At 39.8% G+C, this 23,347-nt stretch overlaps 1 protein-coding gene across 1 annotated transcript in view; it reads left to right on the forward strand.

Annotated features, from left to right (window-relative positions):
• Positions 1 to 23,347, forward strand: part of LOC126100451 (cubilin) — a 771,806-nt gene that overhangs the window by 319,509 nt on the left and 428,950 nt on the right. The window contains exons 30-32 of the mRNA XM_049911056.1: positions 5,635 to 5,802; positions 16,563 to 16,680; positions 22,484 to 22,729. Coding sequence (XP_049767013.1) covers positions 5,635 to 5,802; positions 16,563 to 16,680; positions 22,484 to 22,729 — 532 coding nt within the window. The remainder of the gene's footprint in view (positions 1 to 5,634; positions 5,803 to 16,562; positions 16,681 to 22,483; positions 22,730 to 23,347) is intronic.

Consider the following 23,347-nt stretch of genomic DNA (forward strand, 5'->3'; position numbering starts at 1 on the left):
TTCCTAGATTGGCAAGGGAACTTGCTGTTCCAACAGGACAATGCACGTCCGCATGTATCCCGTGAAACCCAACGTGCTCTAGAAGGTGTAAGTCAACTACCCTGGCCAGCAAGATCTCCGGATCTGTCCCCCATTGAGCATGTTTGGGACTGGATGAAGCGTCATCTCATGCGGTCTGCACGTCCAGCACGAACGCTGGTCCAACTGAGGCGCCAGGTGGAAATGGCATGGCAAGCCGTTCCACAGGACTACATCCAGCATCTCTACGATCGTCTCCATGGGAGAATAGCAGCCTGCATTGCTGCGAAAGGTGGATATACACTGTACTAGTGGCGACATTGTGCATGCTCTGTTGCCTGTGTCTATGTGCCTGTGGTTCTGTCAGTGTGATCATGTGATGTATCAGACCCCAGGAATGTGTCAATAAAGTTTCCCCTTCCTGGGACAATGAATTCACGGTGTTCTTATTTCAATTTCCAGGAGTGAAGCTGAACCTAACAAGAAAATGTTACGAATCTTATAGACTTCTAGTGTCTAATATTTATTATTTACAATAGTTTCCTGATTACAGGACAACTGAGAATATAAGACAACCCTCACTTTTAAGAAGATCCTTAAGAAGATTTTATTTTTAATATATTCGGATTAATCAAAATCACAAACTGCTTTATTGATGTAAAATATCTACTCAAAAAAGTTAACATTATCCTGAACTTATGCCATTTATTGATTGCTTACTATCTAAATCAGTCACCTGTATTATCATTATTTTTAATCACCACCACCAACATAATTATTTGAGATGATAGATACACATAACCAATGATAGGTTAGAAAGGAAGGAATGTGTTTCTATGTAAGAGCAACAATCGAGTTTATAATGTTGGTTGTCACAAATAATTGGCTGTTTCTTGGGACTATGTCACAATTGCTAAGGCAAAGAAGAGGGGGCAACCTGAGAACACAGCTGTTTTTTCCTGAGTACATAGTGTATTTTGCATTTATATAGGCATGAGACTGTGACAATATTCCTTTGTTTGTTGCTTCCAAACATGTCATCTGCTTCCTGCTCTCACATTGGCTGCATAGAATCATCAACTGATACACCCCCTTCAATTTGCATTATACCTCTCATCAAGCATTGACAACGTTGCTGCATGAAACATGTAAATGTGCCACTGACCCCTATGTAGACTTTTACCATCTCCTGGAGAAATTTATACTGTTCTTGAGTATTTGTACAATTTTAAAGTGAATTCAGTTACGATTACAACTGGACTCAGGCAAACTGCAGTTTGAACATTTTAGATGTCATTAAGAACTCAAGGTACATGGGATTCATTCCGATCATTGGCATGAGAATGAAATTGGCTGACCGCTCACCATTGCCTTCCCACATTTGCCCTTGTACTCAGCCAAGCTGGCGTCACTGTTCACCATCCAACCCTTCCAAATTCTTCAAAATAAGTCTGCATATGGCCTCAGTTAAACAGTATAAAATTATTGAACTCAACAGAATAGTTTAATCTGGGAATGTAATATGACCCTTTATTTTTGAAAGATGAATTTGGGAAAAACGATACTATTATAGTCGGGTAGATGTTGTACATTACTGAATAAAAATGCTGTGTATGGTTTACTATGGTCCTATCTAGTGATTTAGAAGTTTCTAAATCGTAATTTTTTTAGAAGTAAAGGAGGCCACTCATCCAAAAACAGGAGCATCCCAAAACATGAGTTGTTAAGAGGCACACACAGACAAACAAAAGAAAACTTGCGAGCTTTCAGAGTAACCGTTTTTTGAGCTAGAGTACAAGTACACACAGAAAACACACACACACACCTATTGTGGTGTGCATTTTGGCAGGTGGACTATTGTAGGGTTGGGGTTTGAAGTGGATGTGGATGGGGTAGGTAGGTGGAGAGAGGCAGGGAGAGCAGTTTGGTGTGGGTGGCTAGCGGTTTGGAGGGAGGCAGCCGGTTTGCCTGATGTGAATGTGGGAGAGAGGGGTGGCACTTGCACGGGCTAGGCATCTTGTGCATGGTTGTTGGCACCAGTGGGGAGCATCAAACACTGAAGGTGAATGGGGGCAGAGTGGAGGAAACGGAAGTATTTAAGGGGGGGGGGGGAGCAGAGTGGAGGAAACGGAAGTATTTAAGGGTGGGGGAGGGGCAGTGGGGTATCAGAGATTGTGGCCTTGAGGCCAAGATGATTAAGGGAGCAAAAGATTTGTTGCAAGGATAAATCCCATATTCGTAGTTCAGAGAAGCTGATGGTGAAGGGAAGGATCCAGATGACCCAGGTTGTGAAGCTCTCATTCACATTGAGCATGGTGTGCTCAGCTGGATGTTGTGCCCCACTAGGTGGTCAACATTGTCCTTGGAAGCAGTTTGGCGGTGGCCATTCACCCTCTTGTAAGGGGGTTAGTTATTGTACTGTCATAAAATGCTGTGCAGTGTTTGCTGCGGAGTTGGTATGTGACATGATTGCTTTCAAGTGTGGGTCAGACTCTGATGGGACAGGACAAGCCTGTGACAGGACTGCAGTATAAAGTGCTGGATTGATGTATCAAACAAGTCTTGTCCTTGGTCTTAAACAGTGATAATATCCCTCTCGTAAGGGACAGGGAGTGGAAGTGGCACAGTGATCTAGGGATGTTGAATAAGTTGGGTGAGCAACAATATACCACTTTAGAAGTGATGGGAAGGATCTTGAGCAGGTTGTCCCTCACTCCAAGTCATGACGATAAATAATAAGAGTCCGTATGAAGAATATGGTTGAGTTGTTCCAGTCTGGAGTGATAATGAGGCTCCTCCCACCACTCCAAGAAGCTAAAAAGGAGCACCCCCTCCCTCCTCCCCCCTCCCCTTCCTTAGTCAGCCATTACCACTCTGAACGTGTACAACTTAACCATTTCTTATGGTAGGGCTTCGATTATCTATCATTATGCCCTTAAATGAGGGACATCCTACACAAGATTCTTCCCACCCCTCCTAAAGTGGTGTTCCATTGCACACCCAACCTACACAACATCATGGTCCATCCGTATCCTACTCCCATTTCCAACCCTTTGCCATGGAGATCATATCCCAGTGGAAGACCAAAGTGCAAGAACTGCCCAGTCCCCCTCCCCAGCACTCCATACTCCAGTCCTGTCACAGGCTTATTCAACGTTTTCAGAGGCTAGGACCCCCTGTGAAAGCACCATGTCCTATCTGCTGTGAATGCTGCACAGCTTTCTATGTCGGTGTGATGACCAACCAGCTGTCCAACAGGACAAATGGCTACCATCAAACTGTTGCCAAGAAAAAAGTTGACCACCTGGTGGGGCACAACTTGCAGCTGAGCCTAACTTGCTCAAATTCAACGGCTGCTTCACAGTCCCGGGCCATCTGGATCTTTCCCTTCTCCACAAGCCTCTCTGAACTAATGGGAGTTATCCTTGCAACACATCCTTCACTCCCATAATCCTCTTGGCCTCAAGCTTCGATAGCCCACTGTCCCCATGCCCTATATACAACAATATCCCCTCCACACCTTGTCACCCCCTCCCAACTCATGTCCACACATCATCTTCAGTGTACTTCGTATCCCACCATTGCTGACAACTACGCATCAAATGCCTAGCCCAAGCCTGCCACCCTTCCCTCCCACATTCTCAGCTGGCAAACTGGCTGCCTCCCTCCAAGCTTCTAACTACCCACCTCCAGACCCTCTCCCTGCCTTTTGTCTCTTTCTCTATCTACCCACATCACCCAATACAACCACCACCCCGCCCTAGTCTGCCTGTTGAAATGCAGCACTGGCTTTGCACATCCTGTGAGCACCATGCTGGAACATGAGTGTGTGTATGCATTTGTGCGTGCATGCATGTGTGTGTGTGTGTGTGTGTGTGTGTGTGTGTGTGTGTGTGTGAGAGAGAGAGAGAGAGAGAGAGAGAGAGAGAGAGAGTGTATTTGCACTCTCTCTCAAAAAGTGATTACTCTGAAGGCAAGCAAGTGTTCTTTCTTTTTTGTATGTATCTGTCAATGGCTCAAAGCTTCTTCTTTTCATTGAGTGGTCTCCATTACTCCTAAAGTATTACACTCTATCAGAACTTCCCTACAACACTATAAACATAGCTTCTGATGTGAGCAGTGCACACCTTCACTGTCATGTTAATTCTTTTTGAAAACTAAATCAGAGATTTTCTATTCTGATTGTTCTCTGGACGCACGGAATTTTCACCTTTTTCATTTGAGTGCTCTTCTTGTACCCCTATAAAAACTTTAATGTCTCTAATTATTTTAATTGTGATGTTCAGATATCATCACACATTTTGTAAGTAGGTATCCTTTTAAGTCTTCCTATGTGTGCACAGATCAACCTTGGTTTTTTCTGTAAATTTCCCTTTAATTCTCATTTTATTCATTCTTTCATGAATATGTGTATTTTGTATACATTGCTCCTCGCATGTTAACAATCAGAAATTCTGTTACAAGGGAGGAAAATAATTATTAACTGTATGAATGAGTCTACTGCAAGAAAGCTGGTGACTTGTGTATTTCTTACTCTTCACTTCATACATGCCAATGCTGTGTTTGGTGCTTCTTGATCTCATAACTGATCTGTAACATATTCTTTGATGAGTTTAGTCACTAATGAGATATTAATTAAAATTTTATTTCTTGTATTACTTCTCAATCCCTGTACTTCTTGGTGGGGGATATTCATGACTGTAAAAATTCAAATGACAAAAATATGTTGTTTCTTCTTTAAATGTCTCAGATCATCAGTATTTAAATTTCCCTTATGCTGCACTGATATTTTTACTCTGCACACACATAAACATTTAAATATGTTTGTCTAGAAAGATCCAGAAGCAGAATGGGAAAATTTGTAAATTACTACTACTAAAAATTAAGTTCAGTAAATTGAAACTTTCAAACAATGGAAACTCCTGGGAGAAATATCAACAATGCAGGAGAAGGTAGAATGGTACTTCTGTAAAGAAGACAACATTAAGTTTCAGACAAGCACAATTAAAAGACATCTACATAAAGCTTTCGACCATAGCCTTCTTCAGCAAAAGACAAACATACACCATTCATACACACTTGCAAGCACACCTCATGCACACATGATCACCAACTCTTTAGAGGTCATGTGTGCATGAGGTGCGCTTGCTTGTATGTACGAAGGGTGTGTGTTTCTATTTTTCTGATGAAGGCGGTGGCTGAAAGCTTTATGAACGTGTCTTTCACTTGTGTCTGTCTGTTTACTTTGTGGTAAGCAGCAATCTTATCTTTTCCTACATTGTTGTTTAAATTCAAACTGTGGTGCACTGTGCCTGTTCATTTCGTTCTTTAGAAACACCATTCTGTCTAAAAGGTTTATATGACTCATAAATGATAATTCCTTCCATCTACAAGCAATACATGGATATGAAATATATCACTGTATCTTCAGTGATCATCTTTTTGAGAAGCATAGGGAACATAGTGTCAAATCCTTTATGGTGTACTGCCCTTTCTTTTGGGCTCCATTGCAGTATGATGAAATATATCAAACATTCTTTAGCCTGCCTTCTGTATGTTCAGTAAATTAATATTTTTAATTATAAGGGCCATAGTCATAATGATTATTTTTTCTAGATTTATGATGGTTCATCAACAGACAATGAGACACAAATGTTAGCAAAACTCTGTGGCTCTAGCGCACCACAACCAGCGTGGTACCTTTCTACCTCCAACAGCATGACGATAAGATTCAAGAGTGATGGTTCTCGCTCTTCAAAAGGGTTTCTGGCAAATTACAGTGTGGTGAGTATAGGCCTAATAGTAAAATAGGAAACAACAAGTCCAGTAGGATTGAAAAAAAAAACAGTTACTTACTAGCTATGATATAAATATTTTGTATGAATATTACAACAAAAAATGGAAAACTGGCTGCTTTTAGTGAAGTATTGTTAAAATTATCTTTTTCCTTTTGTAGCACGCAAATGCCAGAAACCTGCTGGATGCACTTATTTGCTATTAGCTTTGTACCTTGTGCACTCATTACTTCTCGCAGTTTGTCTCAAAATATACTGGACTTAATTGATATACATATATTACCATTAGCTAACCAGTTTGCATCTGTTGCTTTATGCTTTGTGCACTCATCACTTCTCGCACTTTGTCACAAAATATACTGGACTTAACTGATATACATTTATTATCATTAGCTAACCAGTTTGCATCTACTCAGGGAGCAGCACCTTGAGTCTAAAAGGTGGAAATAAATGTAGTCTTTATGTTAGTATCAAATTATGATATAATGGTTTCTGGACTTCGGGAAATCCTTTACAAAGTTAACAAAGCTATGAAGCCATCATGCACCTCCAATATGAGTATCTTATGGGGGGCTAAGAATTGGTGATGAACAAGAAATTGATTTAAATGAATAGGGAGAAGGTCATGGTTTTACTTTGAGGTGACCAATGGTTGAAGAAAACTTTAACAGCAGGCCATAAGTGAAGTTGATCTATAGGAAAGACGTCTTCTGGGGATATTAGAAATCACGGCAATATTTTTGACATCATCCTCAATTACATAGCTGAGAGTTTTGAAGAAGATTCATATACCAAAGGCATCAACTTCGTATTCTCTGCGTTTTTGTTTCTAGCCATGTCTTGCAATTTTACATTCCATAATTAATAGTGCTATATGTGTCCCAAATCAAATCATTTTTTCCTTAAACTTTCAATTTCTGTCTATATCCTTCATTTTTACTCATTTGATGTCAGCCTGCACCTTCTTTTCACTTTCATATTACACCTGATCACCTAGGGTTGTCAGAAATTTTAACAACATTCTTAAAGGCATTATAGTTATGTACACATGCATTACATATAAAAACATGTGGTGTGTTGCTCACTTGCTAAACTATTAGTCGCATTCTGTGTAAACATCTTTGATCAGATTGGTGATGGTCTGTTCCTTTTAGATAATACGTAACTTTCCTTCCATTCTGCTGAAGTCTGTGTTTTGGGTCATGGGAGACATCTGAGATTTTTGCAAACAAGGAACCTCTCATTTGTATTCACCACTGGTTTCCCTAAATACAATGTGCCACATGCCTTTCTAAAATTGTGTTGTCATCATCTATCGGCGATTTGTGTGGGTCTTTAATGATATTTTTTCTTGTTATCAAGTTTGGTTGTATACATTTGTTTTTGGTAGGAAATACTGGGAAAGATGCTGACCTTTCTACTGCCTAAGTGATTTAAGAAAGTCACAGGAAATGTAAAACAAAATAGGCACAGTAATAAATACGAATGAGATTCAGTTTAAATATAATTCCTTCCAAATCAATTCCCAAATTGTAATAATAGATTTTATTTCTAGTTTTGAGGGGATTCGCTCCTGTGGTCCACTTCTGTAGCACTTGGTACATGCAGCTTAAACTGTTCACAGCTCTTCAGCTTTGTCTCTTCATGGTTGGATATTGTAACTGGTATTGGCAGTCATGTAACAAGAGTTGCATCAAATCACAATGCCTGATCACTTGTAGCTGAGTTGAAGACTTCTTTGCAGATAGAACACAGCATGGCATTCTTGGATGGGTGAAATATTCAGAGGTAAAAGTATCTTCAAAATGTATGAGGTGGCGAAGTGCAGTTCCTTGGTGTATGTAGTTTAATGCTGCATTGAATGACTATGGAGGCCTTATGTTGAGAGAAGAAAGAAAGTAGGTGCAGCAGGTGCAGAGATGAGATGTAGCAGAAAAAGTAAGTACTGTGTCTGATTTTAACTGTACAGAACGCAAGACTCCTGGTCGTCGGGCTGTATGGCGGGTGGCAATCAGGTTGGTATACTATTGCTGTTTGGAGCATTTCCGGACACAGGTTCACTGGTCATAGGGTCTCATTTTGAGGTAGGACTTCTGTCTCCAGTCAATGAGATTCCAAGCTGAAGACATGTGGAAATGCTCAGGACTGCAGTGAGATATCAATCTGTGGTTTTCATCCATTGCACTCTTACAGCACAGCAGGATGTCAACAATTTTCTACACCTGATTTTGTTGCCTTTCATGCCAAGTCATTCTGGATTTACATTTCAGTAAGATAATGCCCACCCACACACTATGAGACATTCTAATGCCAGCAAGGTTGCCAGATCTCCCCCCAGTTGAGAACGTTTGGAGCGTTATGGGTATGGGTTTTTGACAATGTAATGTGCCAGTTGGACAGTTTGGTACAATATCCCTCAAGAGGATATCAAACAACAATGCCAAGCTGAAAAACTGTTTGCATTAGGGCCTGAGGTAGACCAACATGTTCTGACTTTCTCTACTGTGAAGCTCTTTCTCTTGAATAAATCAGCCAATTTTTCTGGAATTGTGACCATTTGTTTGCCTTTACTTGTATGCCACATCTACCAATTTCTGTCCCATTCTGGTAATTCTTTCACGGTGCATTTTTTTGTCTTAGAGAGTATTTTCTTTGACTCAACCACAAAACATGTTGTATGCCATTAAATGCTATAGACCATTACTAGCAGTCATCAGAACTAGACAAGAAAGAGAAAAATTATCAGTTTTACTTTGTCTACATCTACATCCATACTCCGCAAGCCACCTGATGGTGTGTGGCGGAGGGTACTTTGAGTACCTCTATCGGTTCTCCCTTCTGTTCCAGTCTCGTATTGTTCATGGAAAGAAAGATTGTCGGTATGCCTCTGTGTGGGGTCTAATCTCTCTGATTTTATCCTCATGGTCTCTTTGCGAGATATACGTAGGAGGGAGCAATATACTGCTTGAAGGTGTGTTCTCGAAACTTCAACAAAAGCCGATATCAAGTTACTGAGCATCTCTCTTGCAGAGTCTGTCACTGGAGTTTATCTATCATCTCTGTAATGCTTTATCGATTACTAAATAATCCTGTAACTAAGCGCGCTGCTCTCCGTTGGATCTTCTCTATCTCTTCTATCAACCCTATCTGGTACGGATCCCACACCGGTGAGCAGTATTCAAGCAGCGGACGAACGAGTGACTTGTAACCTACTTCCTTTGTTTTCAGATTGCATTTCCTTAGGGTTCTTCCAATGTATCTCTGTCTGGCATCTGCTTTACCGACGATTAATTTTATATGGTCAGTCCATTTTAAATCATTCCTAATGCCTACTTCCAGATAATTTATGGAATTAACTGCTTCCAGTTGCTGACCTGCTATATTGTAGCTAAATGATAAAGGATCTATCTTTCTATGTATTCGCAGCACATTACACTTGTCTACATTGAGATTCAATTGCCATTCCCTGCACCATGCGTCAATTCGTTGCAGATCCTTCTGCATTTCAGTACAATTTTCCATTGTTACAATCTCTCGATATACTACAACATCATCCGCAAAAGCCTCAGTGGACTTCCGATGTTATCCACAAGGTCATTTATGTATATTGTGAATAGCAACGGTCCTACGACACTCCCCTGCTGCACACCTGAAACCACTCTTACTTCGGAAGACTTCTCTCCATTGAGAACGACATGCTGCATTATGTTAGCTTGGAACTCTTCAATCCAATCACGCAGTTGGTCTGGAAGTCGATATGCGCTTACTTTTTTCATCAAACGACTGTGGGGAACTGTATCAAACGCCTTGCAGAAGCCAGGAAACATGGCATCTATCTGGGAACCCGTGTCTATGGCCCTCTGAGTCTCGTGAACTAGTAGCGAGAGGTGGGTTTCACACGACCGTCTTTTTCGAAACCCATGCTGATACCTACAGGGTAGATTTCTAGTCTCCAGAAAAGTCATTATACTCGAACATAATACGTGTTCCAAAATTCTACAACTGATTGATGTTAGAGATATAGGTCTATAGTGCTGCACATCTGTTCGATGTCCCTTCTTGAAAACGGGGATGACCTTTGCCCTTTTCCAATCCTTTGGAACACTACGCTCTTCTAGAGACCTATGGTACACCACTGCAAGAAGGGGGGAAAGTTCCTTTATGTACCCTGTGTAAAATCGAACTAGTATCTCATCAGGTCCAGTGGCCTTTCCTCTTTTGAGTGATTTTAATTGTTTTTCTATCCCTTGTCATCTATTTCGATATCTACCATTTTGTCATCTGTGCGACAATATAGAGAAGGAACTACAGTGCAGTCTTCATCTGTGAAACAGCTTTGGAAAAAGACATATAGTATTTCGACCTTTAGTCTGTCATCCTCTGTTTCAGTACCATTTTGGTCTCTGAGTGTCTGGACATTTTGTTTTGATCCACCTACCACTTTGAATAAGACCAAAATTTCTTATGATTTTCTGCCAAGTCAGTACATAGAACTTTACTTTCGAATTCATTGAACGCCACTCGCATAGCCCTCCTCACACTACATTTCGCTTCGTGCAATTTTTGTTTGTCTGCAAGTCTTTGGCTATGTTTATGTTTGCTGTGAAGTTCCTTTTGCTTCCGCAGCCATTTTCTAACTTGGTTATTGTACCATGGTGACTCTTTTCCATCTCTTACAATCTTGCTTGGCGCATACTCATCTAATGCATATTGTACAATGGTTTTGAAATTTGTCCACTGATCCTCAACACTATCTGTACTTGAGACAAAACTTTTGTGTTGAGCCATCAGGTACTCTGAAATCTGCTTTTTGTCACTTTTGCTAAACAGGTAGTGGTAGTATTACTACTATGTATGACAACACAAAGAGTGACATGGAAATTATTTTCCATACCAACTAAAAGCAGCAACAGCTAGGTAATACTTTTTCATAATGGATAAGACACTGAGTGAAAGTTATATGTGAGGCATACTATTCCACTCCTTGTGCACAGGCACACAGTTTTCAACTGTACGGAAAACCCGTCTGTGCCCATGATGCTATTAATGCTCACTCTAACCGATGATCCATAGAATATTAATGATACCATTTGACCAACCAGAAATAGAAAGGAAAATGAGTATTTTGCAGCAAATTGTGGTCAGCAATGGGTATGAACCTAAAATAGAAGATGAGATATTCAAATAAAATTACAAATAAAACCAGCTAAAAGATCCCATGTAATCGAACAAAAAGTGAAGTTATATCGAAAAACAAAGATGATGTGACTTACCAAACGAAAACGGATGCACGCCAAGATCGTAGGATCCTACGCAGTGCCGTAGGGGACCGCACCACCACTTCCCAGCAAATTAGGGACACTGTTGCTCCTGGGGTATCGGCGAGGACCATTCGCAACCGTCTCCATGAAGCTGGGCTACGGTCCCGCACACCGTTAGGCCGTCTTCCGCTCACGCCCCAACATCGTGCAGCCCGCCTCCAGTGGTGTCGCGACAGGCGTGAATGGAGGGACGAATGGAGACGTGTCGTCTTCAGCGATGAGAGTCGCTTCTGCCTTGGTGCCAATGATGGTCGTATGCGTGTTTGGCGCCGTGCAGGTGAGCGCCACAATCAGGACTGCATACGACCGAGGCACACAGGGCCAACACCCGGCATCATGGTGTGGGGAGCGATCTCCTACACTGGTCGTACACCACTGGTGATCGTCGAGGGGACACTGAATAGTGCACGGTACATCCAAACCGTCATCGAACCCATCGTTCTACCATTCCTAGACCGGCAAGGGAACTTGCTGTTCCAACAGGACAATGCACGTCCGCATGTATCCCGTGCCACCCAACGTGCTCTAGAAGGTGTAAGTCAACTACCCTGGCCAGCAAGATCTCCGGATCTGTCCCCCATTGAGCATGTTTGGGACTGGATGAAGCGTCGTCTCACGCGGTCTGCACGTCCAGCGCGAACGCTGGTCCAACTGAGGCGCCAGGTGGAAATGGCATGGCAAGCCGTTCCACAGGACTACATCCAGCATCTCTACGATCGTCTCCATGGGAGAATAGCAGCCTGCATTGCTGCGAAAGGTGGATATACACTGTACTAGTGGCGACATTGTGCATGCTCTGTTGCCTGTGTCTATGTGCCTGTGGTTCTGTCAGTGTGATCATGTGATGTATCTGACCCCAGGAATGTGTCAATAAAGTTTCCCCTTCCTGGGACAATGAATTCATGGTGTTCTTATTTCAATTTCCAGAAGTGTATTTTGAGGTTTTGTCTCAATCTTTTTCACAAAATTTTGTTTTGAAATTTTAGCATTTCTTTTTAGTAAAGATATGTTAAAATAGATATACAACATCTTTTAATTAAAGGAAGAGTTTTTAAGTAAACCATTACTGTAAATTTCACCAACTCAGTACCCAGACATCCCATGTGTACACATAAGAGTGGAGTAATAGACCTTATATAATACTTGCTCCCTGTGTTTAATCCAGTTTGACAGAGTGTTACTTTGGAACCCTATGAAACTTTCAGCATGAAAATTATTTTTCATTTCACTTTTTTATGTTATTCCCTATGCATATAGCTGATAAAGTAAAATAGGTACTTTTTCTTATCTAGTTACAATGAGGCCAATGGTGGCTGGTGCTAGGTAACCATATTACCTGTGTAAAAGAAAATATGTAAAAGAAAATATTAAGTAATTTCTTGTCCATCATGTGGAACATCTTGCTGGCAGTTCTCCAACTGTGATAATGAATTTGAAGAAAAAGTCTGTGCCAGTTTCACTTTCTGTTTATTTGAAGCCACAACCAGTTTCAGCCCGCAAGGCCATTATCCAAATTTGTGGAAACATTTGTAAGGCTATGAGGAAGAGAAATAACAAATAAACCATTGAAAGAAACACGTTTTAAATTCCCCGTGAAAGAGCAACAGTTTTTAACTGCATACCATGTATACATTCCAGGTTACAGACGTTGCTCAGTGTGTAACATCTGTGTGCATCCCCAACAGCCTGGTTACCATTTCTCTGTTGTTCACAGCAGTTTTCGAATTGTGGACTCTGGAATGTTTAGCTTCGTGACACAACTCGTGCACTGCTTGAAGATTGCAAATTGCATCCAACATTCTGATCCATATGACAGTAGTAACTTCTTCAACAATTTGTTGCACAGTTGGCCGTCAGACTTCTGTATGAGTAATTCCCAAATTGCCAGTTAATTTGAACTTCTGAATCATGTTCCTCAACCCCTGTACTGTAAGATATCATTCCATATTTCTTTCATGTGTTCATAATTACAAACAGCAGCAGCACTATATTTGTTGTTTTGGTAGAACAGCTGCACAGGTAAAGGTTTGCAAACCTTGTCGAGACCCATGTTGATGGTCTGCAACTGTAATGCACTCTGATAATTGTGTTTCAACCTTTATGTCAGCACACCAGTACATGGACCTAACACCAAGTAATGATGTTAATACTACAAATGATGCAAATAGTGTAGCACACAGTCTTGTATAAAGTTGGGTATCTGTACGGTAAATTGTTTTCTGTCTACATTTGCTCCAGTAATGAAAGTTTAATTAAACCATCCTGTATGTCAAGTGTCCTGGGAGGGCACAGTCATCTTGTACCCTCTCAGGATGCCTGACATGTACCATTAGACAATGGCCTTGGGAGCCAAAACTGGTCATGATGTTAAATAAACACAAAAGAGCAATTGATGAATACTTTTTTTTTTTTCAAAATATTAAATGTCCGATTAATACAAGTGGGTTGGTTATAAATTTGAGCATTTACATTATGTATACGGGATCAAGTCTGTTGATATCTGTATGAGTCCTTCTCAAGGAATGGGATAGAGTAGTGACTGTATTACTTGATGGCCATGGACGATAATTGCATAGTCATATTGTTATCCTATTGGTATTACTCTCAGACAGTGAGTGGTGATTTGGAAGTAATGCTGATATTATATTTATTTATTGATTTTTATTTCTTTATTGATTTATTTAACCTGATAAGATTAGGATGATCAGGCTCTCTCTTACATGTAACCAGGCACCCTTCATATTTTGCTTTCATATGTTTTAATAGGCATGTTAAAACTACATCTAGTAAAGTAAACAATTATAAAGGTGCAATTGGAAAAATACATACAAATACAGTTTATGTTCATTGATGATAAGTACTGCAATAAATATACATTATGATAAACACAGATTTTAGATAGGAGTGCTAGCAGCAGTGGGTATGAGGGAAACTGATGGTGAAGGGAGGAGAAGAATAGGCATGTGATGAAACACAGTTAAGGAAATATAAGGGAAAAGAAGATTGCGTAACTAATGGAGATAGAAGAAGGGGAAGAAGAGAAAGGAGCAAGATAGGAGACACTAACTTTGCTATTTGACAGATGGGAAGATTGGCCTTGTACGTTAACTTTGTGGAAAATGTTAAGAGGATGACAGTAGAAAATGGTTCAGCTTCTTAAAAGCAGCAGGCAATTGAATTTTGTACAAAGTAAGGGGCAGTTTGTTCCAGAGGTGGACAGCAGCAACAGAGGAGTAGTTTGCAAATGTTTTTGTTTTGTGAGTGGACACAACTAGGATGCCAAATAAAAGTGACCTCGTGTTCTGATTATGATTGCGTGTAAGGTGTTTAATCTTTGAAGCAGGGTACTGGGGTGTTTGTGCAATGAGGAGCCAGTGAAGTGGACATAGAGTGTGGTAGTCATGCAATTTGTCTAGCTGCAGCCACCCTAGCTGTAGTATGAAGCACTAACATGATCATATCAGCAAATGTTGCAAGTGTAACACACACAGGCAGTCATGGTTCTAGTCGTCTTTTGTTTGCACTACTCATGCCATGTTGAATTACATTACAATAGTGGAGGTCCTGTAGAACAAGTGCTTTCACTAGCTGGTTCAAATGGTTCTAAGCACTACGGGACTTAGCAGCTGAGGTCATCAGTCCCCTAGACTTATAACTACTTAAACCTAACTAACCTAAGGACATCACACACATCCATGCCCTAGGCAGGATTCAAACCTGCGACTGTAGCAGCAGTGTGGTTCCGGACTGAAGTGCCTAGAACCACTCAGCCACAATGGCCGGTGCATGAGCTGACATTTCACGTCCTGTGGAAATACGTTCTGAAACTTTTTGAGAGCAAGCGGACATCTTCTGGCATGCTGTGACTGTATTCTCTGCCCAGTTGAGATGGTCACCCAAAGTTACTCCCAGATTCTTAACTTTTATTTATTTTATTTATTTAAGATACATATTCCATAGATCCAGTATGGCATGGTTATGCATGGATGTGGAACGAGTCAAAGCAGATACAATATAGGTATCATACAATACAATACATACTGGTATATTACACATGGTAGATGAATGATTCCGAACTGGTACAATACAATAATATAATAGAGGTAATAAACAATACAATACAAAAATATTGAAATACCGTCAAGCAAACTATGAGGCATTGTTTGCAGAAATCTGAACTTATTAATTACTGACGAGCTATTAAGAGTAAGATTGTATCTTTTTTGCATTTAGTTTAAACACCAGGACTCTTAACTTGAAAATTTTAGAAGATAAGATTATCAAGTATAACTGAGGGGAGAACCACAGACAAACTAGATTACATGATAGTATCAAGTATAACTGAGCGGAGAACCACAAATAAACTAGATTACATAATAGGAATTAATAACAGGATTGAGCTTTATTCGTAATAAGTTCTGAGATTGTTAGCTTTACTAAGAGTGTATTACCCACTGTCCATTGTGACATTTATTTTTGGGGTCTTCTTTTACAGCCACTAGTTGATACTGCCTTCCTTTACAGCCACTAGTTGATACTGATAGATGTGCTGAAGCTAAGTTCTATGGCTGTTCTGAAATGTTGGCAGATTGTAAATGTTCAAAATACTTTTATTTAATTCCACCTATTCTGCCCTGTTTGTATTATTATTTGCCTGAAAATACTGCCTTTTCTGTAATGCTACCTCATTCGATTTGTGAATTTCTCTTCTTTTATACTTTCTGTTGCATGAGTAGTTTTAAGTTAAACAGTTTCCCTGTTTGCTTACGTCTGTATAACCAGTACTTTCAAAGACACTGAACTTGTTGCTTAATTACATTAGGTATACCCCCCTGATCTGAAACAAATTCTCATAATCTGTATACCTGACCTCTGCCTAATGAGACTGTTTCATTGTAGCTTTGTGTCTGTCTGGTTGTTGCTGTTTTCTGTTTGGCTTATTCTGGAAGAAAAATGTGTTCCTCTTTGCAAAATGTGCTAACATATAACCTATGATCTTACAATATCTAAACAATGGAAGCTCCAAGTTGGTATATTAGTAATATTAGGAGACAGATAGACTGCCAGTCATTGTAAAGATGAAATGTTGAGTTGCAGTCAAGCAGAATGAGAAGACTGTTGCACATTTAGCTTTTATCCAAAGCTTTCTTCAGAAAAGAAAACATATAAACATTCATTCACACAAGCAAGCACACATCACATGTACAAGACCACCATCTCTGGCAGCTCTGACGAGAATGCATTTTTCTGGAGAAAGCCTTCTTCGAAAGGTAAATGTGTAACAGTGTTTTCATTGTGCCTGTCTGCAACTCAACATGTCATCTTTAGGGTGAGTAACAATCTATCTTTCTTCTAACATTGTTGATATTATGATATTTTTAATATTTGAAGTGCGTCAAATGAAAATAACATAGGTCTCATATTTTAGATGTGTGGTGCGAGAATTGTGACTGAAGATGCTGGTCAAATTTCACTGGAGGACTTTGTCAATGCTTCACCACATGCTAGTCGCAACTGTACATGGACAATTGTTGGTGCGTCACCTGGTGAGTAGATAATATCATTATATTCAATATTAATTTTTATTTTGTAAAGAAATTTCCACCGAATGACAGTTAATTGTTCATTTAAGGAAACTCCCGGTAGGAATATCAGGTACAGTTTGAATTTAAACAACGATGTAGGAAAAGATAGAATGCTACTTACCATAAAGAAGATATGTGGGTTCAAATGGTTCAAATGGCTCTGAGCACTATGGGACTCAACATCTTAGGTCATAAGTCCCCTAGAACTTATAACTACTTAAACCTAACTAACCTAAGGACATCACACACACCCATGCCCAAGGCAGGATTCGAACCTGCGACCGTAGCAGTCCCGCGGTTCCGGACTGCAGCGCCAGAACCGCTAGACCACCGCGGCCGGCGAAGATATGTGAAGTTGAAGACAGTTGCTATTAAAAGACACTTATATAAAGCTTTCAGCTCCAGTATTCATCAGCAAAAGAGAAACATACACCAATTATACACACAAGAAAGCTCACGTCATGAACACATGACTGCCAGCTCCAAAGATTTGTGCATGTGCAAGTGACCATTGCTGGAATCAAAAACACAGGTTACAGTCACTCAAGTTGACACCAATGAGATCTGTTGCCTGGTATTGCAGACAGTTCTTAGTTCTCACTAGAGACTAGAGGAGTGGTTAACATGCCTAACTTCACTTGTGGTATTTCACTGCAGTTGTTGATTTTTGTAATCATTATGATAACTGATTGGTAATCTCTGGTATGGAGCCAAATGGAAGATGTGACCCATAAGTTTTGTTAGCTCCATGATAAGGTTATCATTAAATTCCTTGACTTCCACTGCAGTGTGGTGGTTTATAGAGATGCTCTGCATATATCATGTTTGCACCATACACTGTAAATGGTCACTTGGGTGGCAGATTATATGTGAAATATGTGCTTGGTAAATAGTCTTTCTAGTGACAGTGTATGCTAGTTAGTTAGTTTCATGTTCCATAGATTATTTGAACAGTTGTATTATCAAAATGATGTGGTACAACTATATTACAGGATATGTATAATTGTTTAATGTTAACACTAATGAACACATGTATGTTATGTACTTGGTTGTTTTTTTTCCTCCTCCCCCCCTCCCTCTCACCCCCTGCACAACTGGAAGAAAATTCTGAGGAACAAATTGTTATGATTAGTCAGATTTGAATATGAAGAAAGGGAATATTAAATACTTGTTAACTGCTGAAGCATTTACAGTGAAGTTCCAGAAATGAAATCTCTTCAAGAAAGCACCTGGCCCCATAAAGTACTGGTAACATGAGAGATGGCTGAAACCCAAAGTTAAAAGCTGGGAAATGTTCCACAATATGTGAAATACTCAACAGAAGATAGTTAAGACTAACAAAGGATGAGCAGAAATCTTTGGTCATCAGGTGCAAATGTAAGCCACTACCAATTTCACATGGACAAAAGTAACAGGAGTTGGATCTCACAGGATTAAAGAAACTGTGGCCATTTGTACTGCCCTGTTCAACATCTCCTGTTAGTCCCATCTCGCACAAGTCCCACACACTTGAGCAATATTCAAGGATGGCTCACATGAGCAATTTGTAAGCAATCTCCTTTGTTAGTGCTTGCACTTCCCTGATATTCTACCAATAAACCTAAGTCATCACCTAGTGCAAAATTTTGCATTTCTGAACATTTAGAATAAGTTGCCAGTTTCTGCACCATGTTGAAATCTTAACAAGATCTGACTGAATATATATGCAGCTTCTTTCAGATAATACTTCATTACACATAAGTGTATCATCTGCAAAAACCCTGATTTTACTATTAATATTGTCTGCAAGGTCATTAATATATAGCATGAACACCAAGGGTCACAACGTAATTCCCTGGGGCACACTCTAACTTACTTCTACACTTACTCCATATGCTCATACTTTTGACAATAAGTGTAGATGTGGTACTGAGTCAAATGTTTTTCAGAAGTCAAGAAATACTACATCTAAATGGTTGCCTTGATACAAAGCCTTCAGTATATCATGTGAGAAATGTACAAGTTAAGTTTCATGTGATCAATGTTTTCGAAACCCATGCTGGTTTACATTGAGGAGGTCATTCTGTTCTAGATGCCTCATTATGAGCTCAGAATATGTTTTAAGGTTCTATAATGAATTCATATCAAGGATATTAGACCGTAGTTTTTGGATCACTTCTACTTTTACTACCCTTCTTGTAGGTGGGTGTGACCTGTGCCTTTTTCCAAGAACTGGGCACAGTTTTTTGTTTGAGATATCTACAGTAGATTATAGTTAGCAAACGGGCCAACTCAGCCGCAAATTCAGTAAAGAATCTGGCAGGGATTCCAATTCAGTTCATTTTTTTTTTTATTTCAGCTGTTTTTCTACACCACTGACACTAATATTCATTTCATTCATCTTTTCAGTGGTATGAAGATTCGGTTGGGGCAGTTCTCCTGGATTTTCCTTTCTAAAGGGTCATCTGAAAATAGAGTTAAGCATTTTGGATTTTGCTTTATTTCCCTCAGTTTCAGTTCCTATCGCATTCATTAGGGACTGGACACTAACTTTTACACTTTATACTCAGTAATCTCTGTTTCTGTACAAGTTTCTTTACAGTGACTGTATACCAGGAGGTTCCCTCCCATTATGAACTGTTCTACTGGGTTCATTTCTATCAAGTCCATGGTCTACTTTTCTTTTAAAATTGAGCCACAATCCCTCTGCATCCTCCTGCCTGTGCTGAAAATTTCAAGTTACCTCATTGAGATATACCACTACCGATTTTTTTCTCTAGTTTACTGAACATAGAGATCTCTCTGCATGTTGTAGTTGTCCTGTGTACTTTGGTAATTACTGTTGCCATAACCGTTTCATAGTCATTGATACCAGTTTTGATGTGGACATCCTCAAAGATGCCAGGTCTCATTGTTGTTATTAGGTCTAATGTATTGCCACCTTGGGTGGGTTTACTGGCTATATATTCTAGGTAGTTTTCAGAGAAGGTGTTTAGCAAAGTTTCACATGATGTCTTATCTTTGGTTTGGTCAAGATACTGGAAGATGCCTCTATCACTGAAATCCTGCCCAACTTGTTGGGTGTTCGAGGAGTGCTGTGGTGAGTGTCTTAACATGTGGCGAAACCAAGGTGAAACTGTGCCCAGATGTCATATGGTTGACAGCCACAACTCGTTACAGATGTCATAGGCTGGGCAGACTTGTAAAGGAGGACAGGCAGAAGTAACATCAGACCTTAATGCTTAGAAGAGTACTAGTTTGTCTGAACAGACAGTGCACTGAACACTCCTAACGATGGGCTTTCACAGCCGACGAACCATGCATGTGCCAGTGTTAATGCAATGACATTGGCATTTATGGCTGAAATGGGCACTTGACCATCAGCACTGGACTTCGCACAGTGGTAGAGCAACGCATGATCTAGTGAATTCCCATACCTTCTTCATTATACTGATGGGAGGGTGCAAATCCATTGTCTTCCAGGGGGACAACCCCTTGATGCCTGTACAGTGGGATGGAGACAAGCTGGCGGCAGCTCCATAATGCTCTGGGCGTCCATATGTCCTGTGGAATTTGTGCAAAGCACCATGATGGCCAAGAAGTATCATACATTGGTTGTGGAACACCTACACTGCTTCATGACGATCATCTTTTTCAATAGCAGTGGTATTTTTCAACAAGATAATGTGCCATATCACAATGCCAGGAGTGTGATGGAGTGGTTTGAGGAACACAGTGATGATTTCTTGTTGATGTGCTCTCCCCCAAACTCATCAGATCTTAACCCAATAGAACACATCTGGACTGTGAGTGAATGTGATGTCAGGCCTCATCACTCTCTTCCCTGGAATTTATGGGAATTAAGTGTTTTGTGTGTGCAGTTGTAGTGCCAACTCCCTCCAACAACGTTCCAAAGCCTCATTACTTCCATGCCAGAATGCACTGCCACTGTCATCTGTGCCAAAGGTGGACATACCGGCCATTAGGTAGGTGTCATAATGTTCTGGCTGATCAGTGTATACATCACTTCAGAAGAGTCAAGGACAAGAATGATGTATCATTTTTGTGATATTATTAACAGTAAGGGACAAAACATGAGAAATTCAAGGTCTTATCACAGCATGCATATTTGTTCTACTTTTCAAGAGGCAAGGGCTAATTCCATGGCTGTGTATGATTTTGATGTAAGGCAGTGGGCTTGCACAAAAGCTAAAGCACTTGGATTGATGGATTTCGAAGCTGGAGCTACCTTGGTGTGCATTTGGTGTTGAATTGACTGATGCTGTCATTCCTAATTATTCTCAGCTGAAATTCTACATAGCAATGACCCTGGATTTAATTATGACCTTCACAGAGGCGGCACACTATCTACCATGGATGTACGAGACTTGATTCTTGTGCTGCAATCAACATCTTGAAGATCACATTCATACACAAGTCAGCCAATTATTTCTGTGGAAGGTAGACTTCTTTCTCCACTACTCTTTCTCAAGTTCAATTGTGTTGCCATTAAAAACTTTTATAGTAAAAGATCAAACCTTTATTTGCAGAGCTTAAATCTGCTGCACTAATCAGCCTTATTAGAATCTATAAATTAGTGGTAGTTCTGAGTAACTGTGTTCTGCAGGAGGGAACCATGTGGTACAGTATCTGAAATACATAAGATTTGAGTTACTCAACACCCAATTACACAGTTATATCATGTATCCAATGTACATATTATTCTTTACATTTGTTTTTAACAAATTTGTACATCATGACCCACAAATGCACTTAATAACAGGTATGTACAGCTAAATGGAAATAAATAAATAAATAATCATCATCATGTTGTGCCTGTGTTTCCTGTCTTATTCAGTATTACAGCACTATGTATAAGAACAAGCAATCATGTCAGAGGAACATCCACAACTGAGCATTGTACCATATGTTAAAAATATCGCTACAGTTGTAAGGTCCTTTTATTTAACACACGACCAGTTTCGGGCTCTTATACACCAATCTTCCGGTGTCGTAACTTTGTACTGTAACCCCCAAATGCTGTGGTGGCTGGATACTGATGAAAGACATATGAGAAGGTCTTAGGAAGTTGTGGTTCTGTGTAAAAGCAATGAAGAGATCCAAGCACTTGATGCACCCATATTTAAATAGAAATTACATTAAGTTGCCTGTCAGTTGACTTTTCTTGCAGTAATGATACATGAAATGTGTAACTGACCTCTAAAGGAGCACATCTGCTGGATCATAATCCATGTCCTTCATACCTATAACCCTCCTGGCCACTCCAACCCTATACACAACTTCTGTCTTGCCAGCACACCTACTTTGTCTATTCGTCATCCCTACTTCTCTTCTTGTGTCTCACTATTACTGGAGATAGTGTGTCACAGGTCTGCTTGCACAATCTTTGGTTAGACAGTGATGACATGAAGACAGATGTCTGATGGAACTGTGTACTACCATCCCCTTAGAAGCTCCGTATGTGATGAGTTTAAAATGTTGTGGCACAAAAACAGTGAAGTACTTGATAAGCTACACAGTGATACCCAACCTGATGCCTGCATCTTTAGCCTCACTCTTGAGGCTCTAACAAAATGAAACAAAAATTGGAATCTCAGACTTTGCAATAAGATATTAACAGATTTTGTGTTATTTCACAAAATTATTGAACACTATATGTGAAGCAAAGGATTTTACGTGTTTAAATGTATTGTATGTTATCAAATACATGGTCGTAATTAATATATAACATGTTAAGTAATCATTTTACTGTTTTATTTTCTAGATGATCGTGTGACACTTACCATAACCCACCTGGACTTCCCACAGACTAGTGGGCCTGACTGTTATCCAGAATATTTAGAGATTCGCGATGGTGAAAATGTGAATGCTACACTGCTGGGGCAGTACTGTGGTTCCAGAATACCACCACATATTACCAGCCATGGCAATGCACTCTTTCTTAATGCTTTTACAATGAGTGGTGTACATGATGGTAGATTTATTGCATTTTATTCTGTTGCAAGATCAGGTAAGGCAAACAGGAATTATTGTACCATTAAGTAATTTACTTTAATTGCAATGACAGTGTGACATAAACTTACCATTTTTCCTCTCTGTATTAGTTATTAATGATTGAATTGCATATGACTGACTACCAACCAAAATCTTATAAATAACCAGGAAGGTCAAAATTAGGAAGTTTTTCAGTATTTGACAGTGTAAATGTTCATTTCTTGATTTCTATAATACTGGAAAAAATAATGGAATGAACAAAGATTTCCACCAATTATGTAGCAGAGGGACTGATTAAACACAGACAAGAACTGGAATACAGAAAACATCCTGTAAATTTATATTCTTTTTTGGACTATACTATTAAATGATTTCACTATGTATCTAGTGCCTAATTTTATTGATTTCATGGCTTCTGAGACTTGATTTGGACATTCAGACAACTGGAGGATTTCAATACTGTAATTTCCTCAAAACTTGGAGAAAATCACATATGATTCCAGTTTTAAAATGTGGAAAATCCGCATATGGGCCAGAAAATTACAGGCCAATATCCTTGTTATGCCATCTACTCAAAATCTTTGAGCAAATGTTGTTGAATCATTTGGATCAAGTTATATAACCAGCTTTAGTA

Source organism: Schistocerca cancellata, chromosome 9, assembly GCF_023864275.1.
Source record: "Schistocerca cancellata isolate TAMUIC-IGC-003103 chromosome 9, iqSchCanc2.1, whole genome shotgun sequence".
Lineage (NCBI taxonomy): Eukaryota > Metazoa > Arthropoda > Insecta > Orthoptera > Acrididae > Schistocerca > Schistocerca cancellata.